Raw genomic sequence first — 26236 nt, forward strand, 5'->3', positions numbered from 1 at the left:
GCAGTCATATAATATAAGGGCACGCCAAGTCGTGATGCCATAAATGATGCTACAAGAAGAGACTTTAACCATGGATTTACTACTCGTAGTAGGTCCATGCTTTAACATACCGCCCTGTCTTAATTGAGTTAGAATAACGTTATGTTAATATTTTAGAGCATAGCATGGTTCAAAGATGCTGTACATAGTTGTTGCATCTGTTGTGTGGATGCATGCTGCTTTTGAATGTTGTATGATAATCCATGTGCAGACATAATCTGAGTACTATGATGCACATTGTGAGCAAAATCACCTTTAGGCAGTCTTTTTTTTTTGGGGGGGGGGGAGGCGTTAAAGATGCAAAATCATTTCTAATTGTTATCGACGACATAATAACTGGGACAAGAAGCACAACATTATACAGAATACGTCTCCTCAAGATTGTTGCCAATTTTGCTCTGCGCTGTTTAAGAGGCGCAAACAAGAAAGACAAAACAACTACAACAACAACAAAAACAACAGAAAATAAAAAAGGAAAACCCCTCTTTCTTTTAAGTTTTAATAATGAATATGACCGTCATTATTTTGGTCTGGAGATATGTTATAATACTTACGTTTCTACAAAGATTAAAGATAATTCAACCACATTACATTTCATTTTATGATTATGTTTAGTATAGGGCTTCCCCTCACGCCACTTTAGTGCTCATCAATAATAGCGCTAGGGAAATGGTTTTTCTTCTCACAATCGTCACAATAATTGCTCGAATTTCTGATTTGTTCTTTTTCTTCCTTTTTGTTTTAGCTGATTATCAGTGACGTGTGCATAAGGGAGAAAATGTGCCCATGCACAATCACAATCGAATAGCAAAAGTGAAAGGGGAATGAGAGAGAGAGAGAGAGAGAGAGAGAGAGAGACTGGAGTGAGAATAAACAGAATGTGAGAAGAAAAATAATCATGGACCAATGCCTCCCCCACCCCCCCCCCCCCCCCCCCCCCCCGTCATGACTGGACCCACTATTTAATGAGTACATACAATACATTACCCATAAAGTACAATAAGATACAAGAGATGACATGTAATTAATTGCTTTTAATCACGGTAGATGATTATCAACGTATATACAGGCCCCACTAATCAATGTCCATACCTCGAAGCAATACTACATCAGAAAGGCAATTCATTTAATATAAAATGTTGCGACGGCTATACTGTATGAAGCATGGACTCCTACTACACAGGCTGTGGAATTATTATTACGGTTGAAAGCTAGGGGAATTCATGCATATGGAATAGAGGATGTTAGGGGGCGGGAGGGGGGGGGGGTAGGTTGATGTGATTGTCTTGCAGGCATATAGACGTATGAGACAGCAGCATGCTGTGATCCGCAGCCCCCCCCCCCCCCCTCACATCCTCTATATGCCATCACATCAGAAAATAAAGTAAACTGTAACTATAGGCCTATATCTCACGATTCTATTTCATCTGCCCCTTGTATATTATTTTGATTATAGTTGTGTCCAACGGCAGTGGCGTTACATAGCCGCAGTCGTACCGTGGGAGGGGGGGGGGGTGTTATTCTACTTACGGGACTGATACCATAAAAGGGTATAAGCTGTGACATCATAAACATCTATTTTTAGAATTTCACAAATTGAACTTCATTTTCCGAAAGAGCATATACAATAATGTCCAAAATTAAAAAACCATTGAATATGTGACGTATTAATTGGCTGAGATATGTATGCCCATCCGAATAAAAAGATTTCAGTAGGAAATTACTGTTATTTTGATCTGGTTCGTATTTTCGTAATATAATGAACCAGAGCAAAATAGCACCTTTTTAACAGTGATTTCCTATTCAAAATTTCAAATAAATATTCAATTGTTTTTCAACATTTGGACATTATTTTTTATGCTCTTTCGGAAAATGAAGTTCAAATATGGAAAATCTGAAAACAATTTTTGATGACGTCATTCTTGATCACTTTATAAATCCATGTGAGCAATCCGCATACAAAAGTTGACAAAGTAGACCTAACGACTCTGTCTGAATTACAGACTATTGTTTTTGTATCACAACATTTCCCATAATGCATAGCGTACATTCCCTAATGAACTGAATCAAATTCTAGTGGATGGAGAAAATACATGTTTTCACGGAACATATGTTATGAAACTACCCGACAACAATTCTGACTGACTGTTGGTAAAGAAGAGAGAAAATGCAGGCTGAGGATGCAAGATATTTGAAAAGGTATGTAGATTTCTTACGAAAAAAAACAACTAACGTAGGGCTCTGCAGAAAAATAAAATGCTGTGCGGTTACTGACATCTCATTACGCCTGACCTGCTGGGGTGATATTTATAACCCTTCGCCTTGCAATGTAATGCCGGGTAGAGTGTCAATGATCTGTCTTGAACTGACCGGCTAGATCTAGTTCTTTTCGGGTCGGGTCAAGATGGAACGCCGTTTTCTAGGCTTTCTAACGTTCTGTTTCTCAATGGCAAATTACTCAAACTAACACTAAAGTACAATTTGACGCATTTTCATTGATTTTGATTAAACTTAACACATGGTTTTGTGTGCTAAAATCCTTTCCATAGAGATTGCAAACACCCTATGCAGTCCATGTGCATTGCGCGCTCATGCAAAATTGGTTAATGTTTTTGTTACCAAAATTGAGATTCAAACCAATACTGCTCGTGATCGTGAAGGTGATACTCACTAAGTTAGGTGTCGTATGAAAGAGCGGGGGGCCGTTTCTCGAAACCAACTCCATGACAGTCATATCTTTGTCGGCGACCTACGGAGATGTCATGAAGTGGATAAACCGTTTCACAAAGCCATGACAGACATGATAATTGATATCGATATATTGCGATACTAGCAGCTCAAGAACATAGTCTTTGTCACGATCCATTTGATTGATCAAGAATAACCCAAAACAAGTTTTGGGGCTAAAATTGTTCAAAAAGAAATATATACATAGGGTCTAATACATATAAATTCTCCTAAAATAAATAATAAATAGTGTCATTATCAAATGTAGATCATCAAACGATTTGCATATTTCTGTAAAGATTCTTAAATTGAAGAAAAACCGGTGAGTGTTTTTTTTTGACAGTCGAATCAAAAGTTAGTTGAAGGATACCGTAATGTGATAGTTTATCAATACTTTTTTGTTTATTGTGACGTGGAATTTTAGGCAAAATACCTTTTCTCAGCCATTTTTTATTCTAGAGTCTCATAAACAGGCGCGGATCCAGAATTTCTTAGGGGGGGGGCCCCCTTTTTTTTTTTGTCCGAAAAAAATCGTAACGACTCAGCCAGCCGCTAAATAAGCGGGGGGGGGAAGAGGACACTTTTTTTTTTTTTGGTCTCGAAATTTGAAAAATTGTCTTTTTGTTCCGTTGGGGGGGGGGGGGTGAGGTCACCTTTTTTAGGTCAGCCATTGGCATATTTTTTTTTTTTTTTTTTTTTTTTTAATTTAAAAAAAAAAAAAAAAATCACAGAAAAGGGGGGGGGGGTTGCTCCAAAATACACACATAAAAAACCGAAGGGGGGAGGGTCAACCCCCTAACCCCCTCCCCCCCCCTTCCGTATGTGCCTACTCGTCTGAAAATAGTTTTTCCCCTCCTGCGCGAAGCGCAGTAGTTTTTACGTTTCATTAAATCATTAGAAAAAGAAGACGATTCGTTGTACAGTTTTTTACTCTTAATCATCGTCTTAATTTATCCCCCTCTCCCGCGCAAAGCTCGGAAGCTTTTACGTTTCATTAAATCATTAGAGAAAGAAGACGATTCGTTGTACCGTTCTCGACTCTTAATCCTCATCTGAATTCAGTTTTCCCCTCCTCCCTCCCGCGCGGAAGCTTGTAGGTTTCATTAAATCATTAGAGAAAGAAGACGATTCGTTGTACCGTTCTCGAAAATAATCCTCGTCTGAATAAAGCTTTTACGTTTCATTAAATCATTAGCGAAATAAGACGATTCGTTGTACCGTTATGACTTTTAATCCTTGTCTAAATTCAGTTTCCCCCCTCCCACGCAAAGCGCGGAAGCTTTTACGTTTCATTAACTCATTAAAAAAAGAAGACGATTCGTTGTACCGTTCTCGACTCTTAATCCTTGTCTAAATTCAGTTTCCCCCCCGCTTCGACGTTTCATTAAATTTTTAGAGAATGAAGACGATTCGTTGTTCTCTCATATGACACCACATTTATTGAGTTTCATCTTCAGGATAATTAAGGTTTGAATTTCAATTTCTTCATAAAATCATTGACCAATTTTGCAAGCCGTCTTTGCCAAGATGAGCGACAACTTCCGCTCTCGAAAATAATTTAGTTTCCCCCACCCGCGCGGAAGCTTTTACTTTTCATTAAATCATTAGAGAAAGAAAAAGATTTGTCGTACCGTTATGACTTTTAATCCTTGTCTAAATTCAGTTTCCCCCCTCCCACGCGAAGCGCGGAAGCTTCGACGTTTCATTAAATTATTATAGAAAGAAGACGATTCGTTGTACCGTTCCCGAAAATTATCCTCGTCTGAATTAAGTTCCACCTGCCCTCCCCCGCGCGTAGTGCGGAAGCTTTGACTTTTCATTAATTTATTAGAGAAAGAAGACGATTCGTTGTACCATTCTCGACTCTTAATCCTTGTCTGAATTTCAAATATGTTCTTTGTCTATTCCCTTTTCTTCCTACGTTCTCTCCTTTACACTCCTCTCTTTTTTGGCCGGCGTTTATTGGGGGACCACCCCACCGCCTCCCTGGCTACGCGCCTGCTGTCAGATGAACATATGTTGATACCTTGTCCGCCCCGGAAGCTCAGAGGTTTAAGGTTTTAATTTACGGTCAGATTAGCATTCAGGGGTCCGCCTTAGCGCCCTAGACGGGGTCCAGGGGGCAGAGCCCCGGAAGTTCAGGAGTTTAGGCATTTAATTACGGTCAGATGAGCATTATTTTGATACCTAATTGTTACAATGGCAGGTCACTAATTGGCTTGGGGTTCAGGGGGCGGAGCCCCGGAATCTCATGGGTTTTAGGCACTCAATTACGGTCAGATGAGTATCGAGGGGCCCGCCTAAGGGCTCTTGGTTGGGTCCAGGGGGCAGAGCCCCCAGAAGCTCAGGGGTTTTAGGCGTTTAATTACGGTCAGATGAGCATTTTTGATACCTTATTATTTGTGACACTAGCAGGACACTATTTGGCATGGGGTCCAGGGGGCAGAGCCCCCAGAAATCAGGGGTTTTAGGCATTAAATGACCGTCATATGAGCATCTAAGGGCCCGCCTTAGGGCCCTTGGTGGAATCCAGGGGGCAGAGCCCTTAGGATTTTAGGCATTAATTTTAATCATGGTCAGATGAGCATATTTTGATACCCCATTATAATGTGACACTGGCAGTTAACTATTTTTTCTTTCTCGCTCTCTTTCTTTCTATTTCTCTTTAATATACTTTTTCAAAGAAAGTGTGGGGGAGGGGCTCGAGGATCCCGATCCCCGCCGTTCCGCGGGCCCTGATATGTAGGCATCTCAAGAAGCATTTTCTTGCCTGGCTGTAAATTTAGGAATTTGTCATTTTCCAACAAACGCATGAAGTGAGGAAAATTATCTCATTTCAGCATTATTTGTTAACCACCGTATGGAATTATAAATAAACCACGTTTGGATTCTATTTCTCCAACCCCCCCCCCCCCCCATCAGTATGCCAGTGCCCCCCCCCCCCCCCCCCCCCCCCCCTCCGATCTACACCTTGTTGGCGGGAAAATTGCAACTGATATCCCCTACCTTTCTTCATTCTCTTTTTTTTCCTTTCCCTTTCTCTCCTCTTTCACTTTCCCTTCCCTTACTTATCTCTCTTTTAGGTTTGCTGGGGGGGGGGGGGGGGAGGGGCACGGTCATTTTGGTCCCCAACCAGCTCCACACATTGTTGGCGGGATTAACCGCAACTGATCTCCGCTTCTTTTCTCCCTTTTCTTTTTTTCTTCCTCTTTTTGTTCCCTTTTAGCTCTCCTCTTTTCCTTTCCTTCCTTCTCTCTTTTTGTAGCGGGGACGGGGGGGATGCTAGGGTCTTTTGCCCCCCCCCCCTCGATCCACAACTTGTTGGCGGGAAAATTGCAACTGATATCCCCCTTCTTTTCTTTTCTTCTTCCTATTTTGCCTTCCCTTTATCTCCTCTTTATCTTTTTTCTTTCCCTTTCCTTCCTTCTCTTTTATTTTATTTTTTTATTGGGGGGGGGGGGGGAAGTGGGAGGCAAGTCCTCCCCCCCCCCCCCGATCTCCTTCTTCCCTCTTTTCTTTTCTTCTTCCTCTTCTTTTTTTCCCTTTCTCTCCTCTTTCCCTTCTTTTCCTTCTCTCTCCTTTTTTTTTTTTTTTTTTTTTTTTTGCGGGGGGGGGGGGGGGCCAAGGCACGCTCGCCCCCCCCCCCTGGATCCGCGCCTGCTCATAAATACTTGTTATAGATCTATAATTGATTTGATATTTAAAATATAATCTTGAAGAAGTATGTAGAGAGGGAATAATAATGCACATAGGCCCCAAAGGTATGACGGTATCCTACGAAAAGACTTTGGATCGACAATGGAAAACGGTGTGTAACATTCTTATCTCTCTTATTTATATGTTATAGTGTAATGATTTGTGATTTAATGTTTATATTCAGCTTTTTAAAATTTCTGTATAATTTGTATTATCACGTTTTTACATTTGCATTTCGCATCCCAGAGAATTACGTACCGAACTCGTCTATATTTTTCTCAAAATGATAGTGAAACTAATCGTACATTTCGCGTCCCATGGAATAGCAACAAACTGACTTGTGATGGCACTTTACAGCAATTAAAAAGATATGATGGGTTCGGAGCAGTGACAACTCATTGTCGCAGAAGTTGTCGCTCATCTTGGCAAAGACGGCTTGCAAAATTGGTCAATGATTTTATGAAGAAATTGAAATTCAAACCTTAATTATCCTGAAGATGAAACTCAATAAATGTGGTGTCATATGAAAGAGCAGGTTTTTCTCCATATTCCCCATAGGGGGCCACCCCCGGAATTCTAAAAATATCTTGGTCAAAACAGCGATTGAAATGTTGTTTGCATCCTAGCTCCAAAATTTGCCACTTCCCTGAGCCGTGGCTTAAGTGGGGCTAGACGTAAGGATAATATTCAGGTGCTATTTTTTTCGCTAGCCCCAAGGGATCATTCGCTGCAACAGTTTGAAAATACCCTTCCCACATTTTTTTAATCAGCTAAACGTGCACGTTGTCTCCGCGATATTGCCATTGACGTTAACGTTTATTCACTTCAGTGTTTTATTGTGCGAACGGCTATCCATACTAGTCAATGGCAAATAGCGCGGGGACAACGTGGCTCAAGCTGCAAGTTGCGCATAACATGCGTACGCTTAGCATACGCTTGCATATCGAGTGATACAGCTGTTTGGCTAAATTTAGCAAAACAACATAACTCTGCGTGTACGTCTTTTTCGTCGATTCTGATCAAAATGCTATGAATATTGCAGGGAAATCTCTAATATCTTTAATTCTTACCTCTTTTATTTGGCAATCTACCCATCAAAAGAAAAGAAATTTATTCCTCTAAGGCTCTGACAGGATTTTATAGTCACTTAAAATATTGAATGATGATAAGCAAAATACTTCTGAAAGAAGGCGGAGCATTTTTCTGCCCAGAATTTGGTCGCGCCGAATAGAATTCGGTCATGGGATTTGTGCGTGGTATCTCCGTTGCCAAGGAGCGAGGCGTATTTGCGCACTATTTTCATACAATTGCGCGATAAAGCACTGAATGTCAATGCGTTGACTGAATACTGGACGAGCGATACCGCATGGCAAGGGTATTGTATAAATACCTCTTGCACATCGGCAAGTGCATCATTTGCAAATTCGCTGCGATGGAGCGAACGCGGAAGAGCTCTTCACACACATACTAAATTCATTGTGACAGCACACGTAGTTGTTTCGCAATAGACTTCTACTTATGGCTATGCATGTTAGCGCATGTGCTAACAGAACGCAGAAGTGCAGAAAGTTGTGCGACACTGACCAATTTCGAGCCCTAAATCTGATTTAATTTTGAGAGTTAAGAAAAGTTGTTTAGCTGCCTGATTTGTGCAAGTTTCGTGGCTCATACATGTAAATTACTATTTTTAATTGTTACAGCTGTTGAAACGGCTGTCTGACCATATACTGGGAATGAACCGAATACTGGGCGCGCTACCCTATGCGTGTTCCCAGCGACCCCCCCCCCCCCCCCCCCCCCCCTTTCAGCAAAAGTCTGGGGTGTAAAGTCAATACAGGTCTACCTTTTTCTTTTGTTATACAAGCCTTTTTCAACACCCCCCTTTTCAGCAAAATTCCGGGGTGTAAAGTCAATATGGGTAGACCTTTTTCTTTTGCTACGAGCTGGAGAGTTTGGGAACATGCGTGGTATCCCTCCGTTCACGGAGTGGGGGGCCGGGCATATTGCCTAGATTTTTTTGGGGCTGTATCTTTTGATAGAATTAGAAACATCGGTGAGCATTGAAATTTGAAATGTGTCCTTTTGTGATTTTTGCAATTATCCAACCATGATGGTGAAAAATAATCCAAAAGGGAAAATTGAAAAATCGTTCAGACATAGGACGGATGGGCATGGCTAGTAATATGAATGAGTATGCATGCGGGCCTGCATCCAGGAATTTTGGAAAGGGGGGGGGGGGCACAATGAAAGACGGACAGAAGCTGTATTCCGCGTCTGTGCGGACAGGGGGTGTCAGAGGAGGGATGTGCCCTTTGCAGTATGCCCTTAGCCTTGTCACACTGTGCAGACACTGTTACGCACAGCGACTGGCAAGGCTTTGTGTCTGCAAACCATCAGGACATCTGCCTAGTACAAGTAGGCCTGCAGCAAATATAGTATACTTTGTTTGCCAGATCACGTTTGGGGGCTTTCCCCATATTTTCACAAAATAGGCTTAGGCGGAATATAAGGTGGGTGTCATTTCCTGTTATTTGAACTCTCATGATCTTTCTTTCCTCATCCGGAAGCAGATGTCAACTCAGATTATCTAGGAATCAACAGAGTCTACAAAATTCCCAGAGAACTACTAAAAAGTTATAAACTATATAAAAAGAGAGAGAGAGATTGAGAGAGAGGGGGAAGAGAGAGAGAGAGAGAGGGGGAAGAGAGAGAGAGAGAGAGAGAAGGGAGGGGGAGAGAAGGGGAGGAGGGGAGAGGGAGAAAGAGAGAGAGCGAGAGAGGGGGATATAGAGAGAGGGTCAGAGAGAGAAAGAGTAAGGACATAGTGCCTCTGACAAAGTCTATGTTCATGTAGTCGGAACAAATTAATATGGGTTGTATTCCTCTAAATTTAATGTCATGATGATTCAGTTTATTTGGCATCATAAAACACATTACAAATCATAAATACAGAATAAATAATAGGCCAGGACATGTAAAAAGCAACTTGTGCTAGTACATGAGGCCCCCGACAAGGTAAACGTAATAATAAATTAACTGGCGAAATGAATAAAACTTACTAGGTACATGTACACATGTACATGTATATGGTATGTACAATAAGAAGAAGAAATACAAAAAGACTGACCATTAACTATCAGCAGATATCACAAACGCACAAGAGCTATACACAAAAAAAAGGATAAAGAGAAGAAGATGTGGGAATGAGAAAGAGAAGAAAGGGAAGTGGTGAGAAAGCTAAAGAGAAGAAAAGGAAGATGTGGGAATGAGAAAGAGAAGAAAGGGAAGAGGTGAGAATGAGAAAGATAAGAAAGGGTCTACTCAGTCAAGGTTTACATTCTTTGAAAACTGTAACGTTTGGATAGAGTTCTAAAACGAGAAAGTTTGGAGCTGGATTTAAGGTTGTTATCCCCTCGCAGACGAAGTCCGAGGGTACTTTCGGTTTCCGTTTGATCCAGCAACAGTGCTAGCCGGAAATGACTGTGTGATGCTGTCGTCGAGAGAACAAAGTAGAAATACAATAAATGCTGCGTTAGAATTAATTTCATGAAGAGCAATATTTAGTATTTCTCACGCCCATTTCATTGTTTCCCTTTAATCATTGCAGGAAGGTGAAAGGAGGGAGCATCGATGTTCACCCTACCGAGAAGGCCCTTGTTGTCAACTATGAGCTGGAGGCAACCATCTTGGGTGAGATGGGAGACCCCATGCTCGGGGAGAGAAAAGAATGCCAAAAGATGTGAGTATGTGATTCAGTGCTTGCATGTGTACCATCATAACCATGCTGGGCCCCGTCTTATAAAGAGTTATGATAGATCGAAATCACTCGTAAGTCCTCCAATCAATGGCAAATTTGCAGTCTCCTATCTCTTATGTACATATAGTAGCGATTGCTATCAATCACAAATAAGTTGCGATTGATATCAAATCTTTATAAGACGGGCCCTGTTCTACAAAATGGAATGTACCCTACATTTCAATCGTCAATAATTAACTTTAATGATTATGCTCATGTAAAAACGAGTGTCACAAACGTATTAAAAGAACTGATTTCTATTGAAGTTAAATCTGGTATTATGAAAACAAAACTGCAGTGTCTTGGCATTGATGCAAAAATTATGTTGGAAGTTCATAGATTATAATGATTGCAATGGTAATTGACTTCTCTTATGACTTGTTTAAATTGTCTTGTAAAAGTCGTTCATGATTATCAACAAAGGATTGGCAGGAGATTGGAGATGGGTAAAGCCGAGCTTGTTTTATCTGAAAAATAATGACTTTGTGAAGTTAATGATGTACAATCAAATAACTTTTCATTCAAAAGGATAGAAAGCTTATGGTAAGGGATAGATCAGCTACATCACAACATTCATACAGTAGGCTTTACGGTTGCACCATGTGAGAGGGGGAGAATTGGGGAGTCCTGAAAAGGACTGTTGGTAATCTTTCTTGAGTGTATTTAGTCCTGAGAAGGAATGTTGGTAGTCTTTCTTGAGCTTATAGTTCTAAAGAGAACTATAGCACCGGTGGGAGAGGATGGGTAGTAGGAGGGGCTTGAGGTTTCAAATAGGTTGACTACCCATTGACAAAAATTGAAAGCTGTTGTGTTTATCATCATTCATGTTAAATCATCATTCTTTTGCTTGCAGTATTCGTCTAAGAAGTTTGAACTCCACCACAGATATTGCAGCTCTGGCGAGAGAAGTCGTTGAGAAATGCAAGCTCATCCACCCATCTAAACTGCCAGAAGTAGAACAACTCTTATATTACCTTCAGAATAGAAAGGAAACGACACAAAAAGGTGATTATTTTTTTTCTCAAAGGGTTGTGACTCCTTGAAAATAAGTTAGCATCTCTTGCAAAGCTCAATTTTAACATAATACACCATCAAGATCCAGAAACTGTGAATTTCCATGACAGCTAGGGAGAATGCTCATGTGTTTATGATTCATCGTTGTCAGAAAACCTGTATTTTCACTGGCTACTTTTAATCGTCTGGGGAAGGAAGGACATTTGTCTGTGTTATTTATTTATTTATTTCATATTTGTCCTTGGCTTGGAAAAAGTAGTTTCTGACTTTTGTCAATGTATAATTGCCACCTGGAGTTAGATATTCATTGAATGATACTTGTACAGTAGGCTTGCGGTTGCACCATGTGAGATAGAGGGAGGATCGGGGAGTCCTGAAAAGAACTCTCGGTAATCTTTCTTCAGTGTGTGTAGTCCTGAAAAGGACTTGTTGATACAGTGGCCACCTGTCTGTAGTGGTCATATCTTTTGTCTCCCTTGAGAAAGAAATATGTGTCGTAGAATGTGTCTAGAAAGACCACCTGTCTACAGTGGCCACTTTTTCTGTTTCCCTTGGGTGGCCTTTATGGACAGATGTGACTGTACACGTAGTTTTATACATGAACAAAGTTGTACTCTGTCATGAAGAGATAAAGCTAAATATCCACTCACATTTTCTTTTCTCTTTCATCTGTGTCTTCATTTTCCAGCTGGTGCTAAGAAGGGAGAACTAACAGGCAAACTCAAGGATCCCCCACCATACGAAGGGACGGAGGTAGGTATCTGCTATAGTCAGATTATCAATGTTTCATGTGCCACTGTGTATATTAAAGAAAGTCAGTGAAATTTAATTGTTATTGCACACAATTGCTAGCCATTCATTTGAGCAAAATGGCAACTCCCATGAGAGAAAGTCTAGCAAGGAAACTGCTAACTTTGGAGAGATTGTTTTCCTTGCTATTGGCAATCAAAATGGAGTAATTTCACAATATTTACTCTCAGCTAAAATTTGTTAGGTTTCATTTTTGAAATATTATTTCCCCCTAAAAATGGAAAATAAGAGAAAGCTACAGGGGAATTGTGTTTTCGTGCACAACTTATGCCACATTACCACTGAGAAAATTGGTATGCAATATGCATGGTATTTTGTACCTAGTCAAGTTTGTAACTGTTTTAATAGGACAACAAATCGTGGCAGTTTGCAAATTCTCACAGAAATATTTTCCCAAAGAAAGATCCCCACAGAAAGATTTGCCCACATATATTAAAAATGGGATGATAAATCAAAAAGTGAAATGAGGATAAAAAAATACACCATTGATATGCATATTTATATAATATTTTACAGTTGAGTTCTGCCTTTGAGATGGTACCTCTCAAGTACCTCTCAAGTATGTTCTGGGGGGTGTTTCACTTAAAGTTGAACTTATCTCTAAGTTGGACTTAACAATTATGGAAAGCCGTAGCATTTATAAAAATATTGTGTACTAGTTATTTTAAAAGGCACAAAATGTTGATTTAAATCATTCATATTTTCTATTATCAAGGAGATTTCATGTTCTTGATGTAGGATTTATAAAAATTCTAAAATACTTGAATTTTCACTTTTGAATATATTTTTTTAAAGGCTACAATTGGCTCTCCATAATTTTTAAGTCCAACTTAAGATCTTTGTGAAACACCTCCCTGGTGCGTTTAGACGTTTGCTAATGCTATAGGCACTAACATCTCAAGTGCAATCTCAAATCATATTTCAGTTGAACGAGGTTGCAAACATCAATGATATAGAGGATTACATTGAGCTGCTGTATGAAGATAATCCAGAGAAGGTCAGAGGAACAGCTCTTATTCTACAGCTGGCAAGAAATCCAGACAACTTAGAAGAACTACAATCAAATGGTAAAGTGTCATTAATGGTAGAGACATGTTGAAAAAACATAATATTTCAAATTATACTCCACATTAAAGGCATCGTTTAACAATGTTAAATCTGAGATGCACGGCCCTACGTGTTATCAGTGTCTGTGATATGGTGTAATATTGAAGCTCTAAACAAATTGCGCTTCAAAATGATCAAGAAGTGCCTCAAAAAAGTAAAAATCTTTGAGTGACCGGTTTACCATACTCGTTTTCCCCAATAGACTGTAGTGTTATGAAAACCGTTAGGCAAACGCAAAATTTGGTTTCGATTTCCAATCATTAATATCTTGATAATCAGACGATCGGCTTGTAGAAGTCATGGGGTTCCTGACTGACCTAAATATAATTATCATTGCAGCTTGAGCTAAATCCAGGTTTTTGGTTTAGAATCTGAGACAAAGTTACCAGATCCCTTAAATGGTAGAGACATGCTGAAAAAAACATGAATCATAATGTGAAGTGTAATTTTAAATATATCCAGAATCAGAAGTGCTAGTTGGGACGTTGATTTCTATGGCTGTTGTGTAAAGTGAAATGGCATTGAACTCATATTATGTGATCTTAACCAATTTGTAAATGAATGGATATTATGTACACTCTAATAAACAAGTAGGAAAATTTCAGAATTGAGGAGACATGTTATCAAAAAGTATGACATGCTTCCTCACATACACTAGTAGACTTGATAATTATCAGCAAAATGATGTTGTAAACTCATGAAGTGTTCATTAAACATTGATGCAAATATTTGTGTGCTGATGTTTAATGAGTGCCAACGGGATGAACAGAAGTTTGTCATTACATTTATTTAAACATGTTTTAGGTAGCATTGTTGTTAAGGTTGCCAATTGCTTTTTGAAATTCATTCTCTGTGAGTTCAGCTTTTAAAATTGTCAAATTACGAAGTTGGTGAAATAGAACATCAATAGTCTCCAATAAACAGTCCAGATTTGTTGGTGTCATTTCATACCCTTTGTCATGATCATAGAGAATTGTTATTCAATTACTGCATAGAAACTGTGTTACAGTCAAATCTGCTTTAACAACCACCTGTCTACAGAGACCACAGTTTTGTTTCTTTTGAAACATGTTCTAAAGGAACTTGTACATAAAGACCCCTTTTCTCGTCTCCCTTGGGTGGTCTTTATAGACGGGTTTCACTTTATCATAATTTGCCATCATCGTTTTGTTTGCAGAAACTGTACTTGGAGCGCTGGCCCGGGTCCTGCGTGAAGAATGGAAACACAGCGTCGAGCTGGCCACCAACATCGTCTACATCTTCTTCTGTTTCTCCAGCTTCAGTCAGTTCCACAGCATCGTAGCTCACTTCAAGATTGGCGCCCTCGTCATGGGCGTGGTCGAGCACGAGCTCAAGAAACACCTGTCGTGGAACGAGGAACTTCTCAAAAAGAAGAAGACTGATATCCTTAACAAAGATGAAATTAGTAATTATCCTTACCAGAGACAGCTGTAGAATGAATGTAATGTATGTCTTGTCATAAGCACTTTTTTCCCCTGAAACAGCTGCGTCCTCTTCCTACTAGAAAACATGCAGCTCCTTTTTATATTTTTCGGAGTTTCCTCCGTAATTTTGATTCTTCAGTAGTAAAAAAAGAAAATGTATTAGGCATAACGCAGTTAATATATTTTTTTCCCTTTTGGGTATGTTTTGTATATTATTATATCATTGGCTTCTGCTTTAGATTCAAACATGTTTTGTTGTTGCTATTGGGTACCCAATCAAGAGCTCTTACATGTCTCAGAGAAAGTTCTAGTGAAAGACAGCCAATATAATGCACCTGTACTGTAATTAAACACATAATATGTTCAAAAATAGTACCGTATGCATGTAGAAACAGTGGAAATAAGCACTCCATACAAACTATACCATTCATGGTGTCCTTGAACTGAAAAATGTATTTTATTCCTTGACTTCATGTGCACCTGAAGAAAACCCAGCCAGTAAAAGAGACTTTGAAAAGAGCACCAAGAAATATCATGGTCTCCTAAAGAAACAAGAACAACTCCTAAGAGGTAAAATGATTTATTCTCTGTGATTATTATGTATTAACTACAAGTAGAGAGTAAGAATATTTGAGAGTGAGAATATTTGATGTAAGTATCATGAATTTAATATTTAGGAAAAATTTATGGCTTCATGCAGTTCTCAGTTATGTACAATTACTTCATACACTATACAACCAATTTATTCATATGTTGCTGTTACTAGTAGTATATGGTTTTACAGCACTACAGAGTTCAGCTATTATTGACTTAGAGTAAAATTAATGTTTGCTTAAATTACAGGATAAATAACAAAGTCATCCCTATTTTGTTAAATATCTGGATTCTTGCCAATGTGTAACACCCTGGTTCTAATGTTTTTTTAAGAAGAAAAAAAAATCCCTGAGCAAATTTTCCTAGACAGCTAGGTAATATATATTTCATTGCATACTGCTTTCAGCTTGCCAAATTGCCTTGAAATCACTGCCTAGGATGATGCATGACCATATTTCACAGACTTTAAAGGTATAGACCAGTTTTCGAAATGCCCCCCTCTCAAAAAATGAAATGAAAAGAATATGTTTTGACTAATATGTTATGATAAAAACCGCCTTCTAATTGATATATTTGGTAAATTATCATATCTATTCGGCCTGGATAGTCCCATATACATCTTTCTGTGTACAGTGCTTGTAACTTTACCAAGACTGGGCCAAATTTCAGATGTTTCCAGAACTTTTCAGTACACACCGATAATTATATGCTAGATGATCAACCTTTTCTGATCGATTCCACAACGTTTCTTTCACAGTGCAATCGCATGACCAGAACTGGTCTATACCTTTACACAAGTTCCCCATGAAGCAACCTGACTTCTGTATCTTATAAATTATGTCTCATATTTTATCGCTCTCTTCATCTGTGCAGTATCCTTCTACCTGCTCCTCAACCTATCGGAGGACCCCAAAGTGGAGCTGAAGATGAAGAATAAGAACATCATCCGCCTCCTCATCAAGACTTTGGAGAGAGACAACGCTGAGCTTCTCATCCTCGTCGTCTCTTTCCTCAAGAAACTTGGCATTTATGTAGAGAACAAGAACGAAATGGTAAATTGTTGCTATATAAAATTAGCATCTATTAGGTTTCCATGGTATTTTAGGCAGCATTTATCTTGAGAACGAGGTTAAATTGGTAATAACTTTCACAGAAACTAGGCATCTATGTAAAAAACAAAATTGATATTGTCAATGGTTTGTGTAGGAACTTGGCATCTATGGAGAGAACAAGAATGAAATGTTTGCATTGAGACCCATAATCTGTTTTTAGATGGGCTAGAATATATGCCCTGCTAATTTTACGGAAGCCAATCCATTATTTATTTCACATATCTAAGAATGGTACTCATGAGGTGTAGGCTTGAATATATATATATTCCCATTTTAAATGGCTTCAGAATTAAATGTTAACCCAATGAAATATGCATAGGAAACGTGCAACAGCTATTTTCCCCCTCTGCAAAGTTAAAGCAAATCCCAAAACATGTACAAGGAAGCTGAAATTATTTTAAGAAGGTTGTTTTAGAGGCTCTTTTGTATGAATAATAAAATTATGATAATTTGCTAATTGGAAACATTTGCTATTTTATGTTGCAGGCTGAACAACAGATCATAGAGAGGTTGGCAAAGCTGGTACCTTGTGACCATGAGGTGAGAAAATATGATAAATATACCAATCAGTCAGTAGTGATGCTAAGATTGCACTGAAGGGTTATTTTAAAATTCTTATTTCTTTTTTTACTTTTGTTTTGTAAATGTAAATATTTAGACCTACGTCCAGATATTTACATTCTTTTTAATGGTTTGTTTTCTATTATTTTTAAAACCATATTTTGTGATATGATGAAAACCTGTCAGGGATCCAAGTTGATACTTCAATCAGAAACAAAGATAAAATATACTTCTTGCATGAATATGTGAAATAGGGAATATAAAGAGATATAAATAGATATAGAATACATCACACAGGTGAGATTAACATGTTACACTTATAGACAAAATAGACTGGTTTAGACTGCATACTTTTTAGACAAAGGTTGTTCTTGACAACCTGAAATCTTGCCCAACATACCAACACATACTGTATGCAGACTGGATTCCAAGTATTGTAGCTCATTCATTCATAACAGGTTGACAGAATAACTTGTCACTAGGTACCTGGGAAAGAATCATCAATAAATATGAAATATTAATATGTTAGTAAATAAATTGGTCTATTGAAATGAGGCCCTTTTTCACATCATGATGTCTTTTCTTGTTTGCAGGATCTTCTGAACATCACATTAAGATTACTGCTCAACCTTTCCTTTGATACTGATCTGAGAGGGAAGATGATCAAACTAGGCATGCTTCCAAAGTTTGTTGAACTTCTAGGTGAGGTCCAGTATGAAATGTGACATTGCAATCTATGAGTGGAGTCCATCATTATTTGTTTTTTCTGTAGACCTACATTTTATGCAATCTTAGTCAACATGGTCTTTCAACTATTTTCCTAATATTCTTTATATATCAGGAAAAAAACGATGTTTGAGAATTTTGAAAAAACATTCAGTGTTCATAATTATAGTTATATACAATAGTGCAGTTAATTTCCTTTTATATTTCATTTTTCCCTGAGGAAAAAGGCTTGTTTCTAAACGCATTGCGATATTGAATGCCATAACAAAATCACTTATAAAATTGGAATACATTACAATGTGTATTAATTTGTCCACTTCTTCTTCACAGTCTTGTTTGATATTCATGTATTGGATTATTGATTTTGTTACCACAGAATTCCTTTTAACTACATTAATTCATATATATATATATATATATATCTTTTTTTGTTTTCTCCTAGCCAATGACAATCATAGATTAGTGGTTCTATGTGTGCTGTACCATGTAAGCCAAGATGACAAGGCCAAGTCAATGTTCACATATACAGACTGTATACCCATGGTAGGATAATCAGTCATTCTCCTTCTCGATCACATTCTCTCTAGTGGGATCATTTTGCGTTCTCCAATAGACTCCATTTTACAGGAACCGTGTATAGATGCTCATATAGTTTCACTAATCCGCTCGGTAATGAAATGAGATTACTTGTACATGATTTGATTATTCAATTTTTAATTTTTTTATTTTGCTGGCAGGTAGTAAGTTTGTTTTTTTAGAAATGTTTGTGCTTCTGCTTAATTTGATATTCTGTACTGCACTTTGTGTAGCTTCAAGTTTCAAATATGAACACAAATTAGAATATGTGCAAACAAATAAATATATCTAGTTGTCAGCTTACTCTCATTTATGAAATGGTTGAAGTGCACCAATCACAAAGAAAATATTTTGTTCTTTATGTTGATATTTCCATGTTGACATATTATATCCAAAATATGAGCTTCTAAGGTTACTTCTGTTAAAGCTAAAGACCAGTTATGGTCATGTGATTGCATTGTGAAAGAAACATTGTGAAATCGACCAGAAAAGGTTGATCATCTAGCACATAAGTATTGGTGTGTACTGCAAGGTTCTGGAATCATCAAAATGATAAGAAATTCGGCCAAGTCTTCATAAAGTTAGAATCACTGTACACAGAAAGATGTATATGGGACTACACACACGTGCGCGACACGTGCATTTGTATCTCTCAACAGGCGAGAGATACACTAATTTACCAAATATGTCAATTAGTAGGCGGTTTCCCGTCAACATTTTTATCATCATGTATTATTCAAAACATATTCTTTCACATGATTGGTAATAAGAGCTTGCATTTCATTTTTTGAAATTGGGGCGTTTCCAATACTGGTCTTTACCTTTAAGAGATCTTGCAAGTTAAGATACACTTTCACTGAAAATACAAGCAACTTGTGAGTAGACTACTCAACGCACCCGTACACGCTCGGATAAAATAGGGCCTACACAAAACCCAAGTCTGACTCTGGTGCCGTGTGCAAAGCTTCATTTTATCCTTTACTTTCATCATACTCCTTGATATCCTTTTAATAGCCCATGGAATGCATAAATTCTAGCTTTACACTAACAATTTTTTTTTATAGGTGATTTGTACACTCTACATGTAAGTACTGAGTTTTGAGACTCCAGGGGGGTGTTTCACAAAGATCCTAAGTAGAACTTAACTCTAAGTTGGACTTAAAAATTATGGACAGCCATTGGAGTCTTAAAATGAAATATATTCAAAAGCAGAAATTCAAGTATTTTAGACTTTTTATGAATTCCACATCCAGAACATGAAATCTCCTTGATGATAGAAAATATGAATGATTTGAATCAACATTTTATGCCTTTCAAAATAACTTTTACAAAATATTTTCAAAGATGCTAATGGCTTTCCATAATTTTTAAGTCCAACTTAGAGATAAGTTCAACTTAGGATCTTTGTGAAACACCCCCCAGGACACTTATTTGACCAGGGTCCTGTCTGATATACAGAGTTTATATTAATCACAACTTATTTGCGATTGATATCAATCGCACTCGTGTACATAAGAGATTTGAGGCTGCAAACTTGCGATTGATGGGAGGACTTGAGATTGATTTGGTTCAATCGCAACTCTTTATAAGATGGAGCCCAGAATATAATCTTTGTTCTTTCTCTGTCTCCCCTCATTCCACAGATTATGAAGATGATGCTTGAATCACCCACCGAAAGACTTGAGATCGAGCTCGTAGCCCTTGGCATCAACCTGGCATGTAACAAACATAACGCGCAGCTCATCTGTGAGGGCAATGGGCTTAGGTTACTCATGAGGAGAGCCCTCAAGTTTAGGGACCCCTTGCTGCTCAAGATGATCAGGAATATATCACAGCATGATGGGCCATCAAAAGCACAGTTTATTGTAAGTAATATCTCTCTTTCTTTCTCTGTCTGTCTATCTCTCTCCCTCTCTCTCTCTCTCTCTCTTCCTCTCTCCATTTGTCTCTTTCAATTTTCATCTCTTTCTTGCTCGTTGCTCTTCTATTCATCTCTCCCAACTCCAGTATACAACTGATATTTAAATCATTTAAATTGCCAAAAGAAAAAAAAAAATCATCTTTTACCATCAATATAAGTCCAATAAATAGTTCAACTGCATGCCCTCAAACAGACTATTACCATATAATATTTGACATCTAAATTTGAGTGTTGAAAATAACTGTGGATACAAGGCATATTAATTTCTTGGAACAACCTGCTATAGCAATCTTAGATAATTTGACATTTTCATACAGGAAAATCCTGATGCAACTGGAATGTAAGGACTGCTTGAAGGAATGCAAGCTGTACATTAACCAACGAGGGAACCACCTTTGTGCTATATTGCAGATTTGGTTAAAGCCAAGCTCTTTGTTTTATAAACAAATCTTTATTCATTTTAATGTAATATACTTCCTCAGTGTTACCATTTATACACATCTCACGTATCATCAATCATTAATTTTTTGAAGAATTTTGTAATGTGATAAAATGAGGTTTTCTATAAAGAGTTTATCGTTCTGTTTTCCAACCGTGATTCTAGGAATACATCTCTGACGTTGCTCGTATCATCAAGGAATCTAATGATGAGGAGCTGGTGGTTGAAGCTTTGGGTATCATGGCTAATCTAACCATCCCAGACCTAGACTATGAGATGATCATCAATGAATTTGGTCTTGTACCATGGATCAAAGAGAAATTAGAACCAGGTATTATTCATTTATGATTGTGTTTATTTTTAAAATTATTTTTTAAAGATTAAATCTTTTAAAGATTGAAACTGAATAAACATTGTCTTTTTATTAAATTTTATTAATTTTCTTATTATTTTTATTATGGTTAATCACATTTTCATGGAATCTCGTATTCACAGACAGACGTTAAAAAGGACTTCATCTTGTAGTGCAGAAGTATCAAAGTTTGGCTACGTCAAGATGAATTTCCAGATACTTCATGAAATGTTTGCCAGAAAAATTCAGATTTTTTTCCTTTTTCTTTTGAACTCTTTTTTTCTGCATAGGCTGCATTTTTATTTGTTTAATGCACATGAAACCTAACTGTTTGATGAATTATGATCCTGCCAAATCTACTGGTTGTTCAATTAAGGTTACAGGACCACAATGATGTTATTCTTCATAGCAAGCATTTTCTCTTCTCTCTCTCTCTCTCTCTCTCTCTCTCTTTCTCTTGTCTCTGCTAACTAGGAGCTGCTGAAGATGATCTAGTACTAGAAGTGGTGATGTTGGTGGGTACCGTGGCAACAGATGACTCTTGTGCAGCAATGCTGGCCAAGTCTGGCATTATTCAATCTCTCATAGAGCTACTTAATGGTAAGCATGTCAGCCATTCGATAATCCAATTTCTCCACTAATCCTCTGGTATCTGACAATTGCATATTTTAAATCTCAAAAAGATGCTTTCATGAGTAGGACCAGTTGCACAGCAAGATTTCCCTTTTTGTTCAGCTTTAATCCTTTGTAATAATAAGTACTTGTACATTTTCATGATATAAAATACAGAGTAATGTTGCTAAGCGCATATTTAATTGTTATTGGCTACATGCATTATGCTCACATGGAGTTTTATTTGGCCTTCTCTTTTCTTTGACTTAAGATGTCAAGTCGAAGCTCATAGGTCAGGCAATTTGTCATTTCTTTGAGGGTTTTTAATTAGCAATTCCTTATTCAAAAGTGAACATAACTTTCCCCTTTGTCAACATTTCTCATGGATATGGGTAGTAGTAATTAACAGAATTGATTTGTATAACCTAAGAATCTATAGTGCAAGGAGGTTGAAAACTTATGAACCACATTTGCATACCTGCTAACCCTTCTGAATAATTTAGAATTTTCAGATTTTCTGGATTTTTAGGCCCTAAAAATTTGAATATTCTTTTTTTTCAAAATCTGAAAGATCAATTTTTTTAAAAGCCAAATTTACCTTAGGCTTGTTTTATCATGTGCCGCGATTTGAGAGTTCGCGTATTGCGTGCGTTGAATGGCTGCACAATCAAGCAGCAAATTTGTATTCATTTTTTTGTACAGATTTACAGCATATACCTTGTCAGTTACACTGCCGCTGCATACATGACCATGGTAAGGCAGTGCGATCCCTGCTAAAAATTCTTAATTCTTATTTTCAAGTATTGGCAGGTATGCATTTGTTGGAAGTAAAATGCAGGGATTGACACAAATACGATCACTTTGTTGTTTTATTATGTTTTTATTGTGTTCTACTCTTTTCACCTGCAGCAAAGCAAGAGGATGATGAGATCGTTTGTCAGATCGTCTATGTCTTCTATCAGATGGTGTTCCATGAAGCAACGAGGGAAGTCATCATCAAACTAACACGTATCCTTTTCTAACTTCTCCAAGGAATAAATAACGAACAAAGTCAGATAATAAATCAATAGCCTAGCTAGAGCCAGGTTAATTTTGGAGTGCACGTCTAGTTTTTTAAGTTTGTAATCAAGAAATAAGTGAACTTAGTTAATTTGAGGTAAAACCCTATACCTAAGGGGAACTTGCTGTCTCTGTAAGAAATGAGCATACTCAGTAGTCAACCTTTTGATTTAATCCACATAACTGAATCAAGGCCTGGGAATGCCGGTTCAGGAACCTTGCTCCTAAATCTAGCCATGTCAAAACCCCAATCAGCGTTAGGATCTATAATTTGACAAACAGTTTAAAGTCCTGGTATCTGATGTAACCTCAGGCTCAGGAACCTTGCTATCAAGCTTTTGATCTTACTGTCTCCCCAGTCCCCTATCAAGCACCTTTCACAAAATACCTGGGAAAACTGCCTCAAAATAATTTATACGGCAATATAGAGGTGTCGTGGTCTAGTGGATAAGTCGTTGGACTGTGAACCCCATGGTTTGCGGTTTAAGTCCCGCTGGGGAACTAATGTCCTTTGGCAAGACATTCCTCTACATTTGTCACACTCCACCTAGGCAATTAAAATGGGTACCTGGTAGGAATAAATGCCTTGAAATGCTAGAGCGCCTTAATGGCTAAAGCCGGGATAATAGTTTTGGAGCACCAGGAGTGTCAAGTTTGACAGACATGAGCGCTATACAAAAACCCACTGTTATTGTTATTATTAATATAAAATGTTGAGAGTATAGTAGACTTCACCCTTCTGCATACACCAAAATGAAGTGACTACACCTAGGAGCATTTGTCGCACGCATGTACTCTTTTAAATATTTGTACCCATACTTTTTTGGACCTCCAAAAAGAAGAACAGAGCCATGATATGTTTGGCAATCCAGCTGTCTTTTTAATTATTTATTTGTATACTTGTTCATATATATAATTATCTACTTGTATATATATATATTTTTTTCATATGGAAAAAATTCCAACCAACCAACCATTGATTTAATTTCACCTACATGGATTTATTCTGCCACTATATTTTTCTGTTTGCAGTTTGGTTGTAGAACACATATACTGGCAGCAGTTGCTCCTCAGTCGGTTACTCACACTTACATCGCTCCTAAAGTCAACCCTGGACCATACATACCCTAATTCTAAACCTAAGCCCAATCACAACCCAAACCCTATTAAAGTCTATCTTTAACTAAAAAAAGCCCTGAGCAAATGATGCTGGAGCATATACAGTCAAACCTGGTTAAGCAACCACCTGTATAGAAAGACCACCTGTCTATAAAGACCACATATTTTTAATTTCCCTTGAACATGGTTTCTCGTTGAAACCTATGAAAGGAACTTGTAAATATAGACTACCTGTCTATAAAGACCAAATTTTTTAATTCCCCTTCAATATGGTTTCTCTATTAAAACCTGTACTAACGGAACGTGTACTGAAAGGTCCTCTGCCTAGAAAGTCCTTTTCATGTTTCCTGTGAGCGGTCTTTATATACAGGTTTCACTTTATTGGATCACTGGTTCACTGTGTGACGTGGGCTTGGCTTGACTGTCTCCTCAATCCCTATAAAGATCATATTTCAGTTTCCTTGAATATGTTTTTTCCTTGATACCTGTACTAAAGGAACATGTACATACAGACCACTTTTCATGTTTCCCTTGAGCGGTCTTTATATACAGGTTTCACTTTATTGGATCACCGGTTAACAGCGCCATGTGTGACCTGGGCTTGAGTCACTGTCTCCTCGAACCCTATCAAGATCATATTTCAGTTTCCTTGACTTGTATCTTGCTTCCATCTTCTCAGAGGCCCCAGCATACCTGATAGATCTGATGCACGATAAGAATTCAGAGATCAGGAAGGTCTGCGATAACACCCTGGATATCATATCGGTGAGTCCTCAGTTTATTGACCTTAGTTTTAAAATTTCTTCTGCTTGCACCACTAATTGGGTTTTAGGGTTGCTAGTTTTTAGGCTTTGGTTAGTGGCAAAACCTAGATTTCTAGCAGAAATCTGGAAAAGACAGAAATTTTATTCTCACAAGCAAAAACTACAACAATAACAATAAAATTAGAAGGGAAAAAAAGGTCTCCATCTAGGTCCTAGCTTACCTGTGATAGATCTCATGCACGATAAGAACTCTGAGATCAGGAAGGTCTGCGATAACACCCTGGATATCATATCAGTGAGTCCTCAGTGTATTGAACTTAATTTTTAACATCTGTTCTGCTTGCACCACTAATTGGGGGTATGCACCAGCTACCAGGGGTTAGGGTTGCCAGTTTTCAGGCTATCGTCTAATGTCAGGCTTTGGTTGGTGGAAGAACCTAGATTTCTTGCAGAAGTCTCGTTAAGACCCCAACAAAAAAAATTCTTACAAGCAACAACAACTACAACAGAAACAAAACAATTATTTTCAAAAATAAGTTCTTGTTCTAGGTCCTAGCTTACCTAATAGATGTAATTTTTAATAAGAATGCTAAGATCTTGAAGGTTGTGATAACACTCTTGGTATTACTTCAGTAAGTAATTACAAACTTTATTGACCTCCATTTTTTTTTTCTGCCTGTGCCACTGTGATGCTGGAGACATTATTCTGCTTAGACCATTAATGTTTTGAAAATATATGGGTTTTTAGCATTAGGGCTTTGGGGTTGTCACTGCTAGTCACCAGCCACAGTATTCTATGTGCCATAAAAAAACATTTGGGTTACTTGTCCCTGATATGACTTCTTGAGTTCTCGTTGTATGAAGTCGTGCTAAATGACCTTGAACGTGTGCCAGTAGGTTCGCACAACCTAGAAACAAGTTCTTGAATTCAACAGCTCAAGCATCTATGAAACTTGAAGGTAATGCAGGATGTTATTAATGAAGAAAAATTTTCATGGGAACATTGAGTCACTTGGCTCTGGAAAGCTCATAAGGAGCTGCAAGAAATTTAAAGAGAGCCCTGATAAGATACCAACAAAAATTTGATCTGCAGAACAATTATTGTGAGAAAAGGTCCTTAAAAGAGCTTCTACATGTATAAATGAAAAACAGTTTTGTTATCTCCAGGTTTTGTGTGTCGATCGGTGTTTATGGGAGTATGTGAATTATTTGTGACCGTTATATCTCCAGAACACTCTTAAAACATTTGGCTTCAACATGTCTGTGTGTTAGTCATGAAAACTATTGACTTTCTGGGGCTTTCTGGGGGTTGGAAATTTGAAGGTCAAAGGTCATGCAGTGTGATGATCTGAATAGCACAAGTCTTGGCATTATTTTGAGGGCTTGCTAGTTTGGCTATTTGGGTACCTGGCGATGTAGAGACAATATTGATTTTAAAATTGTTATTGTATTCTTGATTTCTTCAGAGATGAGCAGAGTAGTTAGAATTCTTCAACGGTGCCTGTAACTACAATGTATATGTTTCAAACTTTAAGAAGTAGCCGAATGTTAGAATTAGAGTTGAAATTTTCATTGCAATGAGATACAAATATGTTGCTATACTCTTTGCCCAAGTTTCTTTTTTTATTTTAAAGATTATGATTATGTCAGCATTTTAAGTCAACGTATTAAAGGCACACTGCACTACTTGTAGCTACTTGCGCCCTCTATATAACAAACCATGACTAATCGGTGACCATTGGTCCCCCATGATCCTCTTTTTCTTAT

At 37.9% G+C, this 26236-nt stretch overlaps 1 protein-coding gene across 2 annotated transcripts in view; it reads left to right on the forward strand.

The window, feature by feature from the left end:
* The window catches only part of kap115 (kinesin II-accessory 115 kDa polypeptide), a 36526-nt gene that overhangs the window by 1597 nt on the left and 8693 nt on the right, over positions 1-26236 (forward strand). Inside the window, 16 exon segments of one of the 2 annotated variants that reach the window (NM_214658.1) lie at positions 2207-2238; positions 10070-10201; positions 11112-11263; positions 11961-12025; positions 13008-13149; positions 14367-14591; positions 15115-15204; positions 16102-16280; positions 16827-16880; positions 17495-17603; positions 18070-18170; positions 19847-20068; positions 20729-20894; positions 21390-21515; positions 22437-22535; positions 24385-24470. In NM_214658.1, coding sequence (NP_999823.1) covers positions 2207-2238; positions 10070-10201; positions 11112-11263; positions 11961-12025; positions 13008-13149; positions 14367-14591; positions 15115-15204; positions 16102-16280; positions 16827-16880; positions 17495-17603; positions 18070-18170; positions 19847-20068; positions 20729-20894; positions 21390-21515; positions 22437-22535; positions 24385-24470 — 1980 coding nt within the window. 2 annotated transcript variants of the gene reach the window in all.

Source organism: Strongylocentrotus purpuratus, unplaced genomic scaffold (assembly GCF_000002235.5).
Source record: "Strongylocentrotus purpuratus isolate Spur 01 unplaced genomic scaffold, Spur_5.0 spur5_scaffold_4, whole genome shotgun sequence".
In the NCBI taxonomy this organism is placed as follows: domain Eukaryota; kingdom Metazoa; phylum Echinodermata; class Echinoidea; order Camarodonta; family Strongylocentrotidae; genus Strongylocentrotus; species Strongylocentrotus purpuratus.